The following is an 18,887-nucleotide window of genomic DNA, read 5'->3' as shown; positions in this document are numbered from 1 at the left end:
GCCTCGACCGCCAATTATCGCTACATGATTCAAAGAAGCTGAAATCCATATCTCAGGTGTTCAGAGCTTACCAGGAAAGATATAAAAAAGTGGACCAAAGGAAAGCTCAATAGCACTCCTTTTCTGTCTTTGCTGATATTCATCCTGACAGACTATCTCTTGTTAATGAGAGCTCTAAGGATGGGAAAGGACTCATTCCAGTGACCTTGAAGTAGCTGCTTTGAACAGCAGCCAGTGCGAGTCTTCGTTACCTGCCCTGTCGATGCTGCGACCTTGAATAAAACATCCATGCAGATGAGAGAGACGAGAGATCTGTTTCATGCAAGTTTCCTTCTAGCGGTGTAACAGGGGCTGTCTCACGAGGCCCGGCTTGGCTCTAATTTTGCTGATGTTTGGCTGTTAATGTCGAAAGACTTGGTTAGCCAAAAGAATTAAACATTCAGGGGTAATGAGAGAATTATAAAGGTACTAAGAGAGTTGTTTGTGCTGGATGTGACCCAGAATTTGCATCTTTTTTCTTTTGAGTGTGTTAAATAATAAGTCAAGCTAATAAAACATGAATTCTGATGCTAATGTTGATATCAATATCTGTTTTTCTGTAACATGCACATATCCAGTCTGAGAGAGTAACAAAAATAATGACAATTTATTTAATTGAAGTTGTGGTAGTTTAGGGCGACTCTTTTTCTCCTGTTGAGTCACCTAGCTGAGACGTGATAAGATAAGCTTTTATTTTCAGTTACTAAATTTGACTATCACTGATTACTAAAGTTGAGATGAAATGGTTGCTGTGCCTTTCCTGGTTGGCAGTAATGCTTTTTGTCTTTCAGCGCCGTTCAAGAAAGTTCAGTTAAATAAAAAGTTTCTTCTTTTTCAACATTTAGCGAAACCACTATTTTTACAACGACTGCTAACTAATCGTGTTAAATAGTCATCATGTCATTACTGACCAAAATCCTTGTGACTTTTTTGATAGTCGAGCTTCAACTGAGTTTCTTCTTTTTGTGTCTCTTTTAGCAAATCCCAGATGTGTCTCCCACTGGTCGCTGGACCACTCTGGTGCCGCTACTATTTATCCTGGTGGTGGCTGCTGTCAAGGAGATCATTGAGGATCTGGTAAGACTGGCTTGGAATACTACACCGGCCTGGACCCAGTCCGGCCCACTGCATGGCTTTGGAAAATGTGGAAATGACAAAGATAAAGGGTGCAAAGTTTAGACTTTTAAGTCTAAAACCATGGGCTATCATACATATACACTCACTTTTTTTGCAGTAGGTTCACAATTTAAAAAGTCTGGTTTCCAATTAATGAGCTGGCAGTAGGTTTTTGGTAATTTGACCTATTTATTTCTTAAAGTGAAAGCCCGAAGAGCCATGCTTATGTGTTTCATTGATTTTGTGCAGCAGCGTTTCTTAATAAAGTCTAAAAACTGAGGTGTATTATTGAAATGGCTTAAATCACTACAGCTCCAAACGCATGGCTTTAGAATGGTATTCCACAAAGCAGTGACTCGGGTCACAGTCACAGTGGTTAACGTCCATTATTTGTATGCAGTCGTTGCTTGAGAGCCATCACCCACCCGGCCTAGAAAAGCATCATTAATGCAGGAATTAATAAATGCACATCAGCAAGACCCTGATTAAAAAAAATCATGCTGTCAGCAACTATCAAAAGGCAATCAACATACTTCTGAAGGCCAAATTTGCATTCGGTTTGAAGCAGCATGTGCAAATCAGGTATCATATGGAGCTCCCCATACAATCCAGACAGTACAGACAAAACTATAGTGTAGTGGGTTTTTTAAAAAATGTTGTATTATGCAGTTTGTGCACAGAATTTTAAAGCTTTTCTACATGCATGCCTTAATATATTGCACCACAAAAATGTGCTAACACAACCTATCAAAGTTCAGTTGCCTCAGTAAATGAAATTCATCGAGCAAAATCCAAATTAACCCTGGAGAACCCATGGGGTCAGAGCCGACCCCATGGGTTCTCCAGGGTTAAAATAGTCCAGTCCCCTTTGCAGGAGTTTGTGATCGTCTTTCGCTTTATGTCATCTGTTTTCTTTGAAGCATGAATCAGGCAGTGATGGTTATGTGACCACAGCAGGAAACACCCCAACATGTGTACACACACACGATTGGACATCTCCGTGCACACACACACACTCACTTCAGAGGTCACAGCTGTGCCTTCTGCACCCTGAGTACTCATTCAGTCAATTAACCTAGATACTGAATGCTCGTGTACAGAGGCAGCTAGTAGCAACAAAACAAAACAGCGGTCTGCCTAAAGCAAGCCGGAGCTGTTGAACAGATGCTTGATATGTATGTAGGAGGAAGATTGATTTGAATAGTTGCTTTTGTGTGGTTTAATCTTTTTCGAGTTGAAGTTGGAAGCTTCAGCGTTCGCGTACTGTGGTGTAGTAACGTGATGCGCGCAATTCCGAACAAAGTGAGAGAATGTTGCATTTTACTGTATTGCAGTGACCCTGCAATGCGATCCTCTGTGCAGGTCCCAGCGGAGTTTTCTCTATACTATTAGCTGCTATCTCATGCTGAGGGAAACCAGCGCAGCACTTTCTCTCCTGGCCTGTTGTGAAAAACATGGGAACAGAGTGGCGATGACTCCGTCTTTATCGCTGAAGGTCACCTGCGCACGCGTCTGCTCCCTGTGCTGCGCTGTCTCTCACAAGTTGACCTGACAGGGCAACATCGACCCCTGACTTCATGAATCATGCACTATGGACACACACTGCACAGCACGTACTTTACCTTGTTGCTGGCAGCCTCCTCTGCAGCAGCAGACTCGGGCTGTACTTCAGCTGGCTGAAAAATGGTAGAGAAACAGAAATATAATACCTTGATGTATTTAACAATAGTGTGTGGTGCAGTTTTACACAGCAGTGTAGTTTCCTATTGCTCTCATAGTCACCTAAAACAAGCAGCTGAAAGAGCAAAGACAATCTTGTTTCTGTCCTTGTGGTTAAACGTCCTTCGCTGCTACTTAATGTCTCATTAGGTCCATGTTGAAGCAGGTTAATCAAGGTAACACTGCAGTAGCTGCTTTTATCTTTCACTGCTTTCTGTATCTCCCCTCTGTGGCTGTGGTCTACAGAGACCTAATACTGCAGTAGTTACGCATAACCTCTGTGCGCTGCTTGCCTTCTACTGCACTATGATTATACACATCATCTAAATACCGTGCAGATCCTTTTTTTCGTGTCCACGGGGACACAAAGTGCAAAGGAGGCAAGGACAGTGGATTTGAGAAAAGGCAGTATAAGTTGTGAAGTAGCTACAAATACAGCTCAGCTCCTCCTACACGTCTCTGAATAGAAGAGGGTCTGTGCAGCCGGACCTAATAGTGTGTGGATGAATCAAATTAGCTGACAGCTCTCGCACAAGGGATGATGAATGAGCTTTCCAAAGGTCTCTACTAGTAATTCTTTTTTTCCTGGGCATAGTGAGGGTGGTGAAGGCCGCGTGACACAGCAGGCTTTTTAATTATACACTACAAGCATGTTGCAGGAATTTTAAAACGACGTTGTTTTAAATTGAACAAACGCACATATGGGAAGAACGAGGGGATATACACAATAGTCTTCGTAGGATGCTAAAGCTAAAAGCCTTTCATTCCTGGTGACACGACTCACTTCACCTTTACTGTCAGTGTTTTAAAGTAGCTCAAATGACTCAAAAAAGTTAAATTAGCTTAAATGAGAAAAGACCTCCTCCTCTTGTAAACACGTTTTCCTTGTTAATTAAGTAAGACACAGGCTGCTTTTAGAGCTGCGTTTTAAAACAGTGTGATCATTTATATGAGATTGATGCAGAAACGCATTATTACTCACCGTGATGCTAGCTGACAAGCTGTCTGTTGGAATCAGCTGTTAAAGTCACAGCATGTTGCATGACTGTTCAGCCAACAAGAAGGGAAGTAATGCTGATGAGTTGAACTTTGATGTGGTCACAGGCAGTATGGTTTGTTTCGAACGAAGGGAGAAGCTACGTGAATGTGAAGCAGCTGATGGGTTTGTTTGTTTGTTTCACATCAGCTGATCTCTGAATTTTTAGGATCAATTCATTACTTTAAAAGATTCGAGAAATAGCTGGTTGTTGCATATCAGCAGCACAAAATGTATAGTTATTCATTTTAGAGTCAAACATCCACCTGCCAGCTGTGTGCATTTGTTATTAGTGCAGCAATTATACTTTAGGCCACTTTGGGTAAAACACTGCGTGACACAAGGGTTTGTACTGTAGTTCTAGTGTCTCTGCAGGAACTGTAAATAGCAGTCTCCTTCTCTCTTACTGTGATATGGACAGTGTCAGCTTCTTCAGTACATTTCTGTCAGCAAATTTTAGGGCGTTCACTTGTAATCCACGACTGTATGATTAAGATAACCTTTATTAGTCCCACACGTGGGAAATTTGTTAATTAGGGTTTGTTTTTGCATACGTGTAGATTACTAAGACATGATTTTCCCCAAGTGTTGTTCTCTGACTTCTTTCAGATCATTATTTTTAAATAGTATGTATCAGAGCATGTGTGTTGTTCTTTTTTCCTTACAGAAACGTCACAATGCTGACAGTGTTGTCAACAAAAAGGAATGTCAAGGTATTCAAAACTCTTTTCCTCTTGTAGACAACTTGACCCTTTATTTAGTGTCGTATAAACGGATTCATGTTGCCAGGAAGCAAGTATGTCTCAATGAGACCTAATAAGACTTACCACATCTCTCTCCTTACTCATCACAGTACTGAGGAATGGTGCCTGGGAGATCGTGCACTGGGAGAAGGTATGTTTCCACAGTGTGCCGTTATTAGTCACAATCCTCCAGTGTCATTTCAAATTCTTCATTCTGTTTTTAGCTGCGACTCGAACAACATTCTGTTGGTGGATGTGAAGTTACGGAAAACACGGCATTCATGCATTTGCAGAGGGATACTGAGATTAGCACAGTGTGCTGGATTTTTAAAAACAAAAACACATGTTAATAATCTCTGTATGCATGATGATGTTCGTGCAAAGTTTTGTTTTAGATCCACCCGTTAAGGAGGAGGTGAATACAGGCATATATAGATAGATTCTAACCAGTCAAATTTCATTCAACCGGAGCATCGAGCCTGTCATCCATCCAGCAACTTTTCACAAGCTATTATGCTGTCGTCATTTACAGAAAGCTCACCCCCCCAAAACTATCCTGCCTAAACTAATTAATCCAGCATTTCCATGTGGGCGGCCATTAGAAGGCAATGCTGGAGGACGGTGAGAATCCTTCATAATGAAACTTTTCTATTAATGTGGCTGGGGCCGTTCGGCAGACGGTGTGGAGAAAACACACCAGACAGTTTAATAAATGGTGATGCTGCTTCCTCCATTAAAAGCTCCAATCAGCATGTAGCGGTGCAACATTAGCCAAATCTCTCCTTGCTGCTGTCTGTGATATGAGACGTAATGCATTTTTTAATTTGTTGTTGAGAACTGAAATAACAACAGGATGTGAATGGTCTGTGTAAACATGTTGCTGTCCCAAATCGCAGATTCATAAGTGAACAACATTAGAAAAGAAATGTTAACATTAATTTGACACATCCACAGATGGATGAGTGGGTAAGTGCAACTGTTATTGTTGCAGAGACGACTGAACTACATCTCATACAGATGCATACAAACAGTCACCGCTGGAATAATCTCATACAGATGCAGTGGTGGCCCTTCCTGATTTCCTTTTTTTTTGTATGTGTGTATGTTTGTCACACTTAAATGTTTCAGATCCTGAAACAGATTTAAATATTAGACAAAGATAATCCAAGTAAACACAAAGTTCCTAAATGAAGGTTTTTATTATTAAGGGGAAAAAATCCAAATAATATGCAAAACACTAGGAAATCAGGAAGGGGGCAAACACGTTTTCACACCACTGTAGTTTGTGTTATGGGAGTTTTTGGATGTATGCAGTGTCACTGTATCTAATACAACATGTGATTCATGCAATAAATTATCAGCAGGGAGGAAATCTCAGTGCTACCCGTTGGTATGTAACTGTCCCTTTGCTTTACCCACACGAAAGATTCTCTAAAAAGCTATGTTTTGAATAATTAATGCTTTTAGCGTCTTCATCATGCATATTGTAAAAGCTGCTTCTGTGCCAAACTTCTTTTTTGGCGCCCAATCTTTCAGGGCAACTTGAATGAGGTCAAAATGATCAACTTGTCTTTGCTGTTTGTTTGCCAACAAAGTCATAATTTATAATGATGTGGATCTTCGTGGGTTTTAGGTTTATTTTTGTATGTTTTTATGTAATATTGTTTCTTCAAATGTCCTAAAATTTTAACCATAAAAGATATTAAATGATTTTTTTGATTGCTGGATGGAATCTTAGTTAACTGCTAAAAGTCTTTAAGCGTGTTTCACTGTAATGTAAGCTTGTTACCCTGACACCTGAATACAAGGCCAGCCTTCAAATTAAAGTAGTGTGATTAGCTAGCTAGACAGGTCCACACTGCAGGTTTATGATCACTCTACATGTAAAGGAAATGGATCCATGTGCTGTCTTCTTCACCAAACTTTCCATGCTGCTTTTTCAAATGCAGCATTTCCTGATAACTATGAAAACACAGCTTCCTTCTCAGATCAGTTCTTAGTTCTTGAATAGTTGTGAAGCTGTAAGCATATATTAATCTTTTTATTGCTAAGAATTTCTGAGCCTAGATAGCTTCCAGCCCTTATTTCCCTAAAGGGTCGCCTAACTGTGCCAAATCAAACATGCAAGCATGATCTGCGTTTCATGCAAGCCCGGGGGTATGACTAGGAAAACACTAGCTTGTGACCTCCTGAGGCCGAGTTTGTGTCTCCTCCCGGTGTCAAACTGGAGCTCCATGGTGTAGTGGTCAGCACTACACCATGGAGCCACTGAGGATCTGGCTTAGACACACACAATCTGTTTTTTGCATCACAGAGTCACTTGCTGTAAAGTGTGCAGGTCTCAGTAGTATTTGAAATGTAAAATTGTTGCTTTGTTTTCCGGTGAATGTTTTGGTGCTCCTGTTTGGCTCTAATGGAATGAGGACTCCAGCTGTTTCTCCACTGTGTTTTATTCTAGGGCTTTAATGTGCTTACAGTCTACTCTTTCAAGCTGTGAAGTTTTTGCACCTAATGTTGAGCTCATGTTTTCTTTTACGCTGTTTTATTGGCGTCCCACAGCATAATCAGTTTCTTTTCACAGGTTGAAGTGGGCGATATTATTAAAGTAAATGGCAGTGATTTCGTTCCTGCGGATGCTGTCATTTTATCATCCAGGTATACGAGCCTGCCAGACTGTGGGGAACTTCTCTCTCTTTCTTCTTCTTGCTCTATCTCCGCTCTGCCTAAGGAAGTGATGGTTAGATAATTTACTGAATCCACATTGTCAAAATGCTTTTGAAGGTATGTAAAAGATGCTAAATATGATCAAATGCTCTGCAGTCTGGCAGGATAACCATCATTTGCTTAGGTGGGGTAATGGTAATGTGACTTTTGATTAGATTTGATCAATCATGAGGCTACCCACCTCCTTCACCTTTTCAAAAACCATTTGGACCTGCTGTGAATAGAACTTCTGAGTGTTTTTCTACCCTCTTAAAATCTATTGAATATTGTTCCGAAGTTCTTCTTAAAAAGATAAGGAAGTCTCATTTGTGTTAAAACATGTCCTCTGGTGGGACAGCATCCAAGTGCTGCCAGCTGTTTTGCTGTTTCTAAATGGTTTGCCGAAAAGGGGAACAGAACCTCTGACCACACAGGACTGATGGTTGTGCTCTTCTCATCTACCAAAAACTGAAACCGTTGTCTCTCTCCCCTTATGTGTTTGCTGTTTGTCTCTTTATTTATTTTTTTCCTTTCCATTTCTACTTTTCGATCCTCATCCTCTCTTACCCTCCCCTCCCCTCCTGTGTGAACAACTGCCACACTTTCTCTCTCTCGCCCCCTGCTGGTGCGTGGTTGGTAATATCAGGTGGCTGTTGGGGAAGTAATCAGAGCGGCAAATGGGGATCACCTCCCGGCTGACCTCGTCATTCTGTCATCCAGGTCAGGAAACAAGCAACACTGAGAACAAAACAGCAGTGGGAGAGATAGGGGCTGTGTGTACGGACCGGAATGAGAGATCCTCCTGAAACAGTGAGATAGATTTTATTTTCCAAACTCGTGGAAGGACGAGGCCTGCAATCATGCTGGCAACAACCAGATATTTAAGCGCCTCGGTCAAAGAGCACCACGCTTTGAAGTTTAGCAGCCATGGCATTGGCAGTTATTGTGTTACAATTTATGTTACAGTTATGTGACACGTTTAAATGTTTGGCTGAAACTTCTAACAGTGCTCAGAGTGAATGAAGCATCTAGACATAAAGGATCATGTTTTCCTTTTTGTAGATTCTTTCTTTGGGTCTTGAATATGTTATCCTTGCATGGCTTGTAAGGCACCCTGAATGCAGCAGTTTGTTTTAATGTTGCAGGTTGCATGCAGTCGCATTCCAAGATGAAATCATCTCGGATTCATAGTTTTGTCAACTTTGCATGTTCCGTACCGAAGCGGTAGTTTGCACAGAGTCTTACTCTAGAAGTCACTTCCTGACAATTGCAATAGACTTTTGCTCATTTCCATGAAACAAAACTTATTTGATGGCTAAAACAGCTGACCAGTTGAGTAAAGCGTCACTGTCTTAAGTGTAAATACATTGGTAATTTAAGACAGTAGCTAACTGGCGACCCAGCTCACCTTAACAACTGGCATGCTCCAACGCTGTCCCTGTGCCCAGAGTCTGTCAGAGTCTGTATGTCTGCTTTGTTCGTTGTGCTGGGTATGCTTGCTCGCTCAGATCGCCCCACTCTGATGTGTTTTCTCTCTTTTTACTCTTGTCCCTTTGCAATGTACTTTCACTTTTCTTGAAAGACAGTTAAGCTTAGTGGCAGCACCAAACAAAGATGTTGTCTCTTCTAAGAGTGTTACTGTACGATTAAATGGCTAACTTCACTAAAACATTGATATAGTTCCCGAGTTGCCTCTACAGCAGGGGTGTCAAACTCAAACACACAGTGGGCCAAAATTCAAAACTGGAACAAAGTCGCGGGCTAACGTTAATATTTATTGAAATATATTTATTCCTCCAGATATGAGAATGAATCTTTTCTTATGGACTCAAACACGTTTTGCTGAAAAACTGAATATGGAACAAGCAAAGCTTAATACTAAACAATATATATATTAGCTGTGTAATACCAGTAGGCCAGCTCTGATAGTAATTTGGTATGGCTTCGCGGGCCAAATGTAATTAGGCTGCGGGCCAAATTTGGCCCGCGGGCCAGAGTTTGACACCTATGCTCTATAGCATCTTTGTTTGCAGTGCTTTAATCTTCTGCTGCTATTCTGTGATAGCCATTTTCTATCTCATACTTACTTTATTGTCTAATAGTTACTAAATAATCAGTACTATTTTGCATATTGATTTTAATATATAGTTATAATCATATAAAACAAGAGCAGGTTGAATATAGTGTAATATATGGTTGAATTTAGAGTTTTACTCTTATATTCTCGTACCACAAATGTCTAAACCCTCTCCCCCCACAACAGTGAACCACAGGGTATGTGCTACATTGAAACATCTAACCTGGATGGAGAAACAAACCTCAAAATCAGACAGGTGACTATCTCCTTATTAGTCTTTCTTAAGTTCTCATTGTATGCAGTGTGTTTTAATGCTGCTGTAACTACACCAACAGGGACTCCAAGTGACTGCAGACATAAAAGAAATTGACAGCCTGATGCGTCTGTCCGGGCGGATGGAGTGCGAAAGCCCAAACCGACATCTGTATGAGTTTGTTGGGAACATCCGCTTGGATGGACACAGGTGGGCTCAGATGCAGAGCTCTGTGACTGGCTCGCTGCTCCTCTCACTAACTTAATAGTCCATTAGCTAGGAACAGAGCCAGAATAATTATGAGGTTTCAGGGCATCTTTTATCTTTCTGCTGAATAAATGAAAGACGTTGTTGCAGTGATATTTAATTATGAATCTGTTTCCATTGTAGAGAAAATGCATTGGATGGATGCTTTTAGGATATCTAGGATAACATATCTTCATTCTGGGAGTCTGTTCCAATAAAGCTCTTTTTACATGAATATTATTAGTGGAAATCAAGGGTTTTCCTGTTGATGGGAATTGTTTTGAAACAAAGATAAGCCATGTCATTTTCAAATGATGATTTCATTCTTTGTCTTATGCTAAAATGTGTTTGATGATCTGAAAGATGTAAATGTGACAAATATGCAGAAAAAAACAAGAAAGTGGAAAATGCTTGTGCACAGCACTGTACATTTCAGTTATTGAGTACGCTTATTGTTTGCATGGTCTGAAAGGGTCATATGAATTCACTAGTTGTATGTAAAAGCAACAATTATTGACTGAGGGTGAGATAGGGTGAGATATTTAAACAGCAAAATGTCAGCCGTGCTTCTCAATACAGCACGGTACCACTGGGTCCAGACCAGATCTTACTGAGAGGAGCCCAGCTGAGGAACACACAATGGATCCACGGCGTGGTAGTCTACACAGGACATGACACAAAGCTCATGCAGGTGAAGCACATTTGTGGATTATTTGTGTAGAAATAGTAAAACAATCACTGTTGTGAGCAGAAGTGACGTATTTATACATGTTACAGGGCCAAAGCTGTTAAACTGACTGATTAATTAATATATGCTGTACAAACTGTATGCCAGGCTGCTTCTACTGGTGCTTCTCAAGCGTTAGTACTCACATGCTCATAAGTGGTTTGTCATTATGACTCAGATCATGTTTTTTGGGTTTCATATTGTCATCAACAACAGAGAAACACTATTGTTTGTTCTACTTCTGGTTTTTTTTACCACATCTCTTTTTTCACGTTTTACCCAGAATTCCACGCGGCCTCCTCTGAAGCTGTCCAACGTGGAGCGTATCACCAACTTTCAGATCCTTGTGCTGTTTGGATGCCTGCTGGCCATCTCTCTGGTCTGCTCCATTGGCCAAACCATTTGGAAGGGCCAGTATGGCAACGATGCTTGGTACATGGATCTCAACTGTAAGAGTCCCGACAGCCTACGCTGCACATCTAATTCCACATATTTTGTCTCACTTGTTCATATCAGCTTATTTCTTTGTCATTTTAAGTTCCTAAATGCTGGTATGTGTCGTGGCGTTTTTGTGTTGCCTCAGTTTAAAACTGTGTTTCGCTTTACAAGTGAAATATGTGGCAATGTGGGAATAAGAGAATTCCCTGTTAATGAGAAAAGTCGTGACGTGCATAAATGTGTCGTGAATGAGTGTGATTGGGAAAAAATGGTTGAATATCACTGCGCTGCTGTACTTTTTTGTTCCTTTCTAATGTTCTGTTTGATTTTGTTGTTTTCTTTGTTGTCGTTTTTTTAACAGCTCCAGGTAACAACCATTTAAAAGCCTTGGCCATCCGTGAATGACCCTCCCTTACTAATCCCTTACTGAAGCTCTGCCTTTGCTAAGCAAATGAAGCCCCCTACCCTCGCCCCCTATATGGTTGCCCTACTTTGTACGGGCCCATGCCATGGACAAGCACATACCAGGGATCCAACGATAGGTTTTCCCCTCCAGCTCTCTTATACCTTCGTCTAGTTTTTTTTCCTTTGTCTTTTTTTCAGTGCCTGATTAAAAACAGTGTCTCACTTTTCTTTCATTTTTTGTGTCACGTTAAACGCTTTGCAGCTCCCAAGCTTCAGACTATCATTTGTTCCCACCTCATTTTTCACCAGAAATAAAGAGCAGCATTTACTTTGACTGCGAGGGAGATGAGGTTGTGTTCGGGAAGCTTCTCGTGGCAGGAGGCTTATACGTGTTTATTGCCTGAACACAACATGTGGTGCAGCCCAAGGGACGAGAACTGACATTTTCTAAATGCTTCTGCAGCGATCTTTCCTTGTGTGGATTTTTCAAAGAATAGATAGAGTGGGGAGGGATAGAAGTGAAAAGCTGCTCAGTTTTTACTTCTGTTCTCAAACCATAATAGAAGATGGCTCAATTTTAATGTTGACATTACAGACGTTATTGCAGTTCAGAATTTGTGCTGCTCAGTTCCTTAACGCGGCAGCTGCTGCGATGAAGCTCTGAACCTGGTCTGCAAAGTGATTATCGTGACCCTCTGGCCATTACTCTGTACCCTGATAGGCCTGTGTAGGAGAGGTTGTGCCCTGGTCAGTTCAAGCTTACATTATGACTTACACTGACCCTTTTGATGAGGTGTTCCATTGGCTTTCATTGGTTTTCTCAGGGTTTTGTCCTCAGTGGCATTAAAACCCACTCTTAAAAGATTCCATATCAAAGTGTCGAGGGGAGTGTAAATTATAAGGCAAGCATCCATCTTGAGACTGATTTGATTTCCATAAGGAGTTGTTGAGGCTCTGTCCAGTGCATATTATCCAACCTGTGGTAAAAGAGAGAGGTGGGGAAACTGCCACGTCGTAAACATGCAATTTCACCACGCTGCCTTGTTGTCTTAAATTATTGTAACTTCACCCACTCAACAGCATTACAAGAGTAAATGCAAAGATCCCGACACACATCACAAACAGAAAGCTGTGATTGTGCATGTTGTTTAAAAAAAGATTTTGTTGTTGAAATCGTGACAAACTAATACAAGAATGTATGGTTACTGATTCTTACACTCTTTCTGGAGGTAGTCATGCTGACTGTTCTTCCAAATGTTGCAATGCTAACTGACACTTTGTCACTTCTGCTTGCAGCATGATGAGGGGGAAAGGCTTTCTCGCTCTTGCATAGACACGCCATTTAAAACAACGTAATTAGAATGATGCAACCAAACAGTTTACAGTGAACTTTGTGCCAGTTTCTTCACTTCAGCTGGTTAGAACATATTACTTTCACATACAAGTGACATCAGATTGGTTTGTGACCTATGCATGTCCTGTTTGCTAAGGTTTTAATGCTGCTCTGCTGGTCCGATCCAGTGTCACTCTGTTGTTCGATAGCAGCATTTCTGCGTGACATAATAAGACGACTACTGAAGTGAGGTGATGGTCATTAACACCCAAACTATTGTGCTGGCATAATCCACCCACTCTTTTCCACTCCTTCTTGGTTGAGAATGTGCTATGGACTGAATCTCCCTCCTTTGTCTTGAGAGCATCTGTTTGTCCCCCCCCACTTCTGAAAACATTTTCCCACCTACATGTGTTGTTGTAGCAATAGCTTCCATTCTGCCACTGCCACTCTTTGTGCCATTCAGTTTTTTTGTTTTGTTTTGGAATCGTTCTTTCATGGGGAAGGGCTCGCCCCTCTCAACCGCAATGCTAAGATCAAGGCTTGGGTTTAGGAAGGTAACATTTGCACCTCCTGCAAGCTGAGGAAAGGTAAATCACATCCCTCCTGTTTTCATATTTGGTGTCAATGGGATTACATGTTGATCATTGCCAATTGTTCGGGGCTCTCGGGGGAACCGGCATCATTTTGCATAGTGCTTTGTGGAATCATTGCCTGGATCATGCTGGATGCCAAGGCTGCTGCTGCTGCGACACTAATGACATTTGAGATATTTCAGTCCCTGTTCGCTACTTTCAATCTTTGGGACATTAAATTGGATTGCTAATCGGTTGAGTTGTAAGAGGATGAGGTTGGGTGGAAGAAATAGTTAATTCCAGCTAATGGACGATATTAACCCAAAACATTCTCCAGATTGGGATAATGTTGATCATTGGCTGGAAGTAGCTTTGGGCATATTGATTTAACTAACAGATAATAATGAACCAACACTGATGAGTCTTCTGTGTATTACTTCTTTTTTTTTTTTGTCTAAAACTCTTCCCCTTGTAGATGGTGGGGCAGCTAACTTTGGCCTTAACTTCCTCACCTTCATCATCCTGTTCAACAACCTCATCCCCATCAGTCTTCTGGTCACGCTGGAGGTCATCAAGTTCACCCAAGCCTTTTTTATCAACTGGGTGAGTTCAAGTCCAGATAGATGTGCTGTTTTTCAGACAGTGTTTCTGCATAGGCAGTTACCTGCAATTCAACTTTCACTACTTAATCTTGGATCAGATTGCTGCGTCTTTTGTAAAAGGGAATATTGGAGCGATGAACGCTGACAAATCATGAGGAGTTTTCTTCACAGCAACTCTTAGCAGTGTTGATGTCGTTTAGTGACTCTCATCAGCATTCTTTCTGGAAAAACTACAAGAAGCATCAAATAAAAGATTAACATAGCAGCCGGCGAGTACGTGCCAGACTTTTCCTTTATAGCTGGTAGAAACCAAAAAGAGCTAAAAGAGAATGAAGGTTGGACTGAAGTCTGTCAGGTCAGCACATGACTCCAGATGAATGTTGATGTTGCTGTGCATCGATTTGTTAGGAAGACAACTGTTGAAGTCTTTTCCTCTATGTCTGCTATATAAGGTGATGTGACTGTTTCAGCTTGACAAGAAGCTGAAGGTGGTAACATGGGGTCATCAAAATAATTTTAAACACCATTACTATATTTACATCTGCACATAGCACTGCAAAGGGAAAACACATCTAAAAGTCGATGTTAACCGTTTGGTTTAGCATCATGAGTGTCTGTAGTAAGTAGGTCAACTTCACTGAATGTCTTGACTGAGGCATCCATGTTTCCTTTATTTTGGAAAAGTTATTTTGAGCAACTTTTAAGTTTAAATGAAACCCTAGCGAGTAAATTTTAGTAACATTTAGGACACTTCTGTTGGTTTCCCTTTGGTTCAGTATTTTCTCCGGGGAAACTTGACTGTCAGGCTTGAAGTAAAGCACCAGTTTTTGGGAGACTTTGTTCATATTTTCTAAATTGATGTGAAGATTGTTAAGCAAACATGTTGTTTGTTCAGTAACGTTACATTTTAAGTTCTTCCATGATTGTTTTCAGGACACTGATATGCTATATGAGCCCACAAACACACCTGCCATGGCCCGCACCTCCAATCTGAATGAAGAATTAGGCCAGGTATATATATATATATATTTTATATTGTGCACTTATTTGAAAGAGATTTCTTTTAAAGTGTTCTGTTTCTCTTTCCTTTCAGGTGAAGTACATTTTCTCAGACAAGACAGGAACTCTCACCTGCAACGTGATGCAGTTCAAGAAATGCACTATTGCCGGTGTGGCTTATGGGTATGTTGAGCTTTCCTCCCTGTTTTTCCATTTTCCCTGCCTTCGTCCTCATATCCTCTGGCCTTCATTAAGTGCCGAGTGTGCATCATAGTGCATCTGGCGTTTCATTCTCCCTCCCTACCTTCTCATTAGCAGGTACATCAGTGCTCCTCTCGACATAAACTAAAAATAAAAAGTGGGCAGGCATTTGCAAGCAAAGGCACTTTACACTCGCGGGTGTTTGTTCGTTGTTTGTCATGTTGGAGATGTTTGTGAAGGCTGGCTATGCCTCTTTGTACTTTCCGAGTGTGGTGCGAGCTCGATGTTGTTTTGATATAACTTGGTAACTCACAGTATCGGATTATAAACACAGGGTTTTAACCAAAATGAATTTATTTTTCCTCCACTCCTGTAGCTTACAAATTCTTTTAGCTAGAGTTCAACATTAAATCACTCCTAAATGCCTTTTTCCTCCTGCTCATTTCATTTTCATGCATAGATAATGAGCCTCAGTGTTCACAGAATCAAAGAAAGTGCAGGCGTGACAGTACATGTTTAATCCCATTAGGATTCAATTAAAAGCGTGATTGATGAAGTGCAAGCTGAGGACAAAAGAGTATTTTATTTGGAGTTCTCTGTACTCTCATTAGGCTGTGATTGTGAGTCCAGTGGGAGCACTGACAGTTTGTCACTGTCGATCCCTGGGTCAGCAGCGTAAAGCCCGTTTAAGTGTTGCACGTGCTGGTGATGTGAAGCCTCCGAATCATTGCTGATATTTGTGTCGTAACCATTGCTGGTGTGGATTAAAGGTTTGTATGATGTTCTTGGTATGTAATGTTTTTTTGTTTCATGGTTATATTGGTGGTTAAACTTGCTGGTCATCAGAGACTTGCACTCACTCCTCCTTTAAAAGGCTCGAGATTTTTCTTTGATTCTCTGAAAGACGCACTCACTGTTACGCAACTGATAAATATGGATGAGAGTTTCATAGCAGGAGGGAAGACAACCAGTTCGAATAAGTCGAGAATTTTCAAGATGCCATCGTTTGGACATTGCTTCCCCATCTTTTTTTCTTACGCGTTTCCAAAATTAGACGGCTCAGAAACGGTTGACTCTAAAAGTTCACTCTTCTGGATTCATTGTCCAACATACTACAACAATGTCAGCTGTACTACTACGTTCTAGCTCTGCCCAAGCCAATTCATTTAATTTACAAAGTCAAAAAAATAACTTTTTATCTCACATTTATTTTTCTTTTCAAAGATGATTGTGTCAGCAAGTTTGTGAGTTTGTGCTGGGAGGTTTTGATTTGTTCTTTTAAATGTGTCCATAAGACTTGAGTCATTGTTACCAGTCACCATTTTAGAGGCCAGATCAAACAGGTTGGTGTGTGCTGTAGTAAAAAAACTTATTTAATGAAGGACTTTAGTCATACAGAGCAGTAATACTGAGCAATATTTAATAATATAAACACCCAACACGGGCCAATAGTAAAAGAGCGTGGCATACTTGAGTCTGTTTTGGATATTGTTATATAATATGAATAACTGGAACTTCCTCCTTTCCTGTTATAGATGCTTTCAACTGTCTGTTAATCATGAAATATGGATGAAGTAGTTCAGAGGCAGCTCTTGCTTAATTAAACTTTAAATTCTCAAATTAACATACTTGCATCCTTTTTTAACCTTTATTTTAATTTCAGAAGAACAGCTTTTAAATATCAAGCAGTAAGTAATAACATATTGTGCAAAAGGGATAATACGAGTAAAGCAAAGATAAAATGAGGCATGTTTTTGTTCAAATGAATGAACAAGCATGTGTATAGATCTTAGTTTGTAGCGTGACTTGTAATTTAGTGCCAGAACACGCACACAAAGCCCCCCCGACGCTGCCGCCCGCATGTGTTCCTCTACACAAATTAAGTGCTGCTGTAATTAATAAAGACATCCCCAAGGGTGTAGACATTAATTAATTCCACTGGATTGGAGTCCCAATCTGAGGGAGGCTCCCAGAATCCTCCTGGCTTTTTATTTAAGGCTAGAGTGAAAGCACAATTATGTAAAGATGTGCTCAAATGACAGAACTCTTCTTTATTTTATTTAAAAGTGTCTTAACGAAGCATAGAAGCATATAGTAGAGGATATGTGGTTGTAAGTCTTATACAAACGTATTGTTGATTCAAATAGTCCCATTGTTTCATTGTTGTAGGTAAAAGAGTGAAGCTTGGCTGTATGAGTTTGGATCTAATGGAATAATGCTGGAATGCTCTTTGGCCACATTCAGTTTGTAATGTTCTACTACGTTCATTGGTGACCTTGAAAATATGCACCGAACTGTGGTAGCCTGCTGACAGCTGCTACAATTATAAAATGATTTCTATTCATTTCTATTTTTACTACTTTGTCTTTCTTGGATTGTTTTCTCCTTTGATTTTGTTGACTTCTCTTTAGACATTTGAGTAAAATGTCTCCACTGTAACACCTTTTAATGATCTTATTTTGTAGTTGTTCAGTTTTTACGTACACTCAGTTTTTTTGTTATCAACCTTACAACATCTACTGGGTGAATCCAGCACTTTATTTAGTTAGAATCAACCATACAGCTTACTGATGTCATATATACCAGTCACTCTAGCAAGTGTTACAAACTAAATCGAGTAATGAAGAAGGGGAGACTACCTCTGAATTCTTCACGTTCAGTTGAAGCTTTGACACAAGTAGGCCTCCAAACAAGACAATGATCCCCAAAACACATCATTAATCATTATGGGATGGACACATGAGGCTAACAATAAGCTTCTGGACTTGCCTTACCAAAGCCCCAAACTCAAACTTATTAAAAATCTTCGGTTTGGCTTTAAAAGCTGTTTTTGTGCCAGGATGCCAACCAATTTAAACGAACTACCAATTCTGCCCAGAAGACCAAAATTGTGCCAGAAGCAACTTCATTAAGCAACATTTAACCAAATACGAGTGGGGTTGTGTGTATGCTTTTGTCCCTGTGCAGACTGGAGAAAATCCAAAACAAACTTGTGCAGCCAGTTCTTGGTTTTACAGTAATTCCACCCTTGACAAATAACAGTACAAAGAAATCTAAAAACCCCAAATTACCATGACATTCACTTCTGACCACAACCGCATATAAAATGAAAATAATAGGGGAAGAACGGTCCGTCAAATCATGCACAATTTGAATAGATATACAAAAGCATGGTACTGAAAGCTGTCTCCTTTTTTGTTTACTTTTGCTTCTTAATGATCACAGCTAAAATAACACCTGTAATGTACGGAAATAACAATTTTCATTTTCCACATTTACTAAGGTAAATGATGACTAGTGGAAAAAAGCACAGTTGGGCTTCTTTCCAAAGTATTTTCTTTAATTAATTGTTGCAAAAAATCAAAGAAGGATGGGTTTTGTAATTGGACAGGTTCTCATATAGTGCTTTTCTACCCTTTTTGGGCGGTCAGTATGAATTCAATGCCTCACTGACCCATTCACATAAGCACTTTTCTCTCAATGCATCGGGGTGCATCTTGGGGTTCAGTGTGTTGCCCATGGATATTCAGGCATGCAGGCTGGAAACATTCAGGGATCAACACATCCAACTTCTCATTAGCTGATGGCTTGCACTACAGCAACCCCAAAAAAGAAGAAAACTTGGAGTTTTAGCATGTTGCCAGACTGTTTCTTGAGAACAAAGAGACGATGTAT

General features: G+C 40.4%; 1 protein-coding gene across 6 annotated transcripts in view; it reads left to right on the top strand.

Annotated features, from left to right (window-relative positions):
- Window positions 1-18,887, top strand: part of atp8a1 (ATPase phospholipid transporting 8A1) — a 108,995-nt gene that overhangs the window by 32,260 nt on the left and 57,848 nt on the right. For 4 of the 6 annotated variants that reach the window (XR_013093789.1, XM_076875819.1, XM_014412626.3 and 1 more), the window contains exons 4-14: window positions 1,018-1,116; window positions 4,578-4,623; window positions 4,764-4,804; window positions 8,003-8,076; window positions 9,620-9,689; window positions 9,769-9,896; window positions 10,512-10,623; window positions 10,943-11,108; window positions 13,886-14,013; window positions 14,946-15,023; window positions 15,106-15,194. Coding sequence is in view for 5 of the 6 variants with exons in the window: in XM_076875819.1 (XP_076731934.1) it covers window positions 1,018-1,116; window positions 4,578-4,623; window positions 4,764-4,804; window positions 8,003-8,076; window positions 9,620-9,689; window positions 9,769-9,896; window positions 10,512-10,623; window positions 10,943-11,108; window positions 13,886-14,013; window positions 14,946-15,023; window positions 15,106-15,194 (1,031 nt within the window). In the remaining variant the exon portion in view is untranslated. Of the gene's footprint in view, window positions 1-1,017; window positions 1,117-4,577; window positions 4,624-4,763; window positions 4,805-7,234; window positions 7,309-8,002; window positions 8,077-9,619; window positions 9,690-9,768; window positions 9,897-10,511; window positions 10,624-10,942; window positions 11,109-13,885; window positions 14,014-14,945; window positions 15,024-15,105; window positions 15,195-18,887 lie in introns of all 6 variants that reach the window. The other 2 variants (XM_014412630.3, XM_014412627.3) reach the window with 1 other exon arrangement.

This window comes from Maylandia zebra, linkage group LG2 (assembly GCF_041146795.1).
Source record: "Maylandia zebra isolate NMK-2024a linkage group LG2, Mzebra_GT3a, whole genome shotgun sequence".
NCBI classification, from domain to species: domain Eukaryota; kingdom Metazoa; phylum Chordata; class Actinopteri; order Cichliformes; family Cichlidae; genus Maylandia; species Maylandia zebra.
The sequence above is the reverse complement of the archived record's forward strand: the minus strand, read 5'-3'. Positions and strand labels throughout refer to the sequence as shown.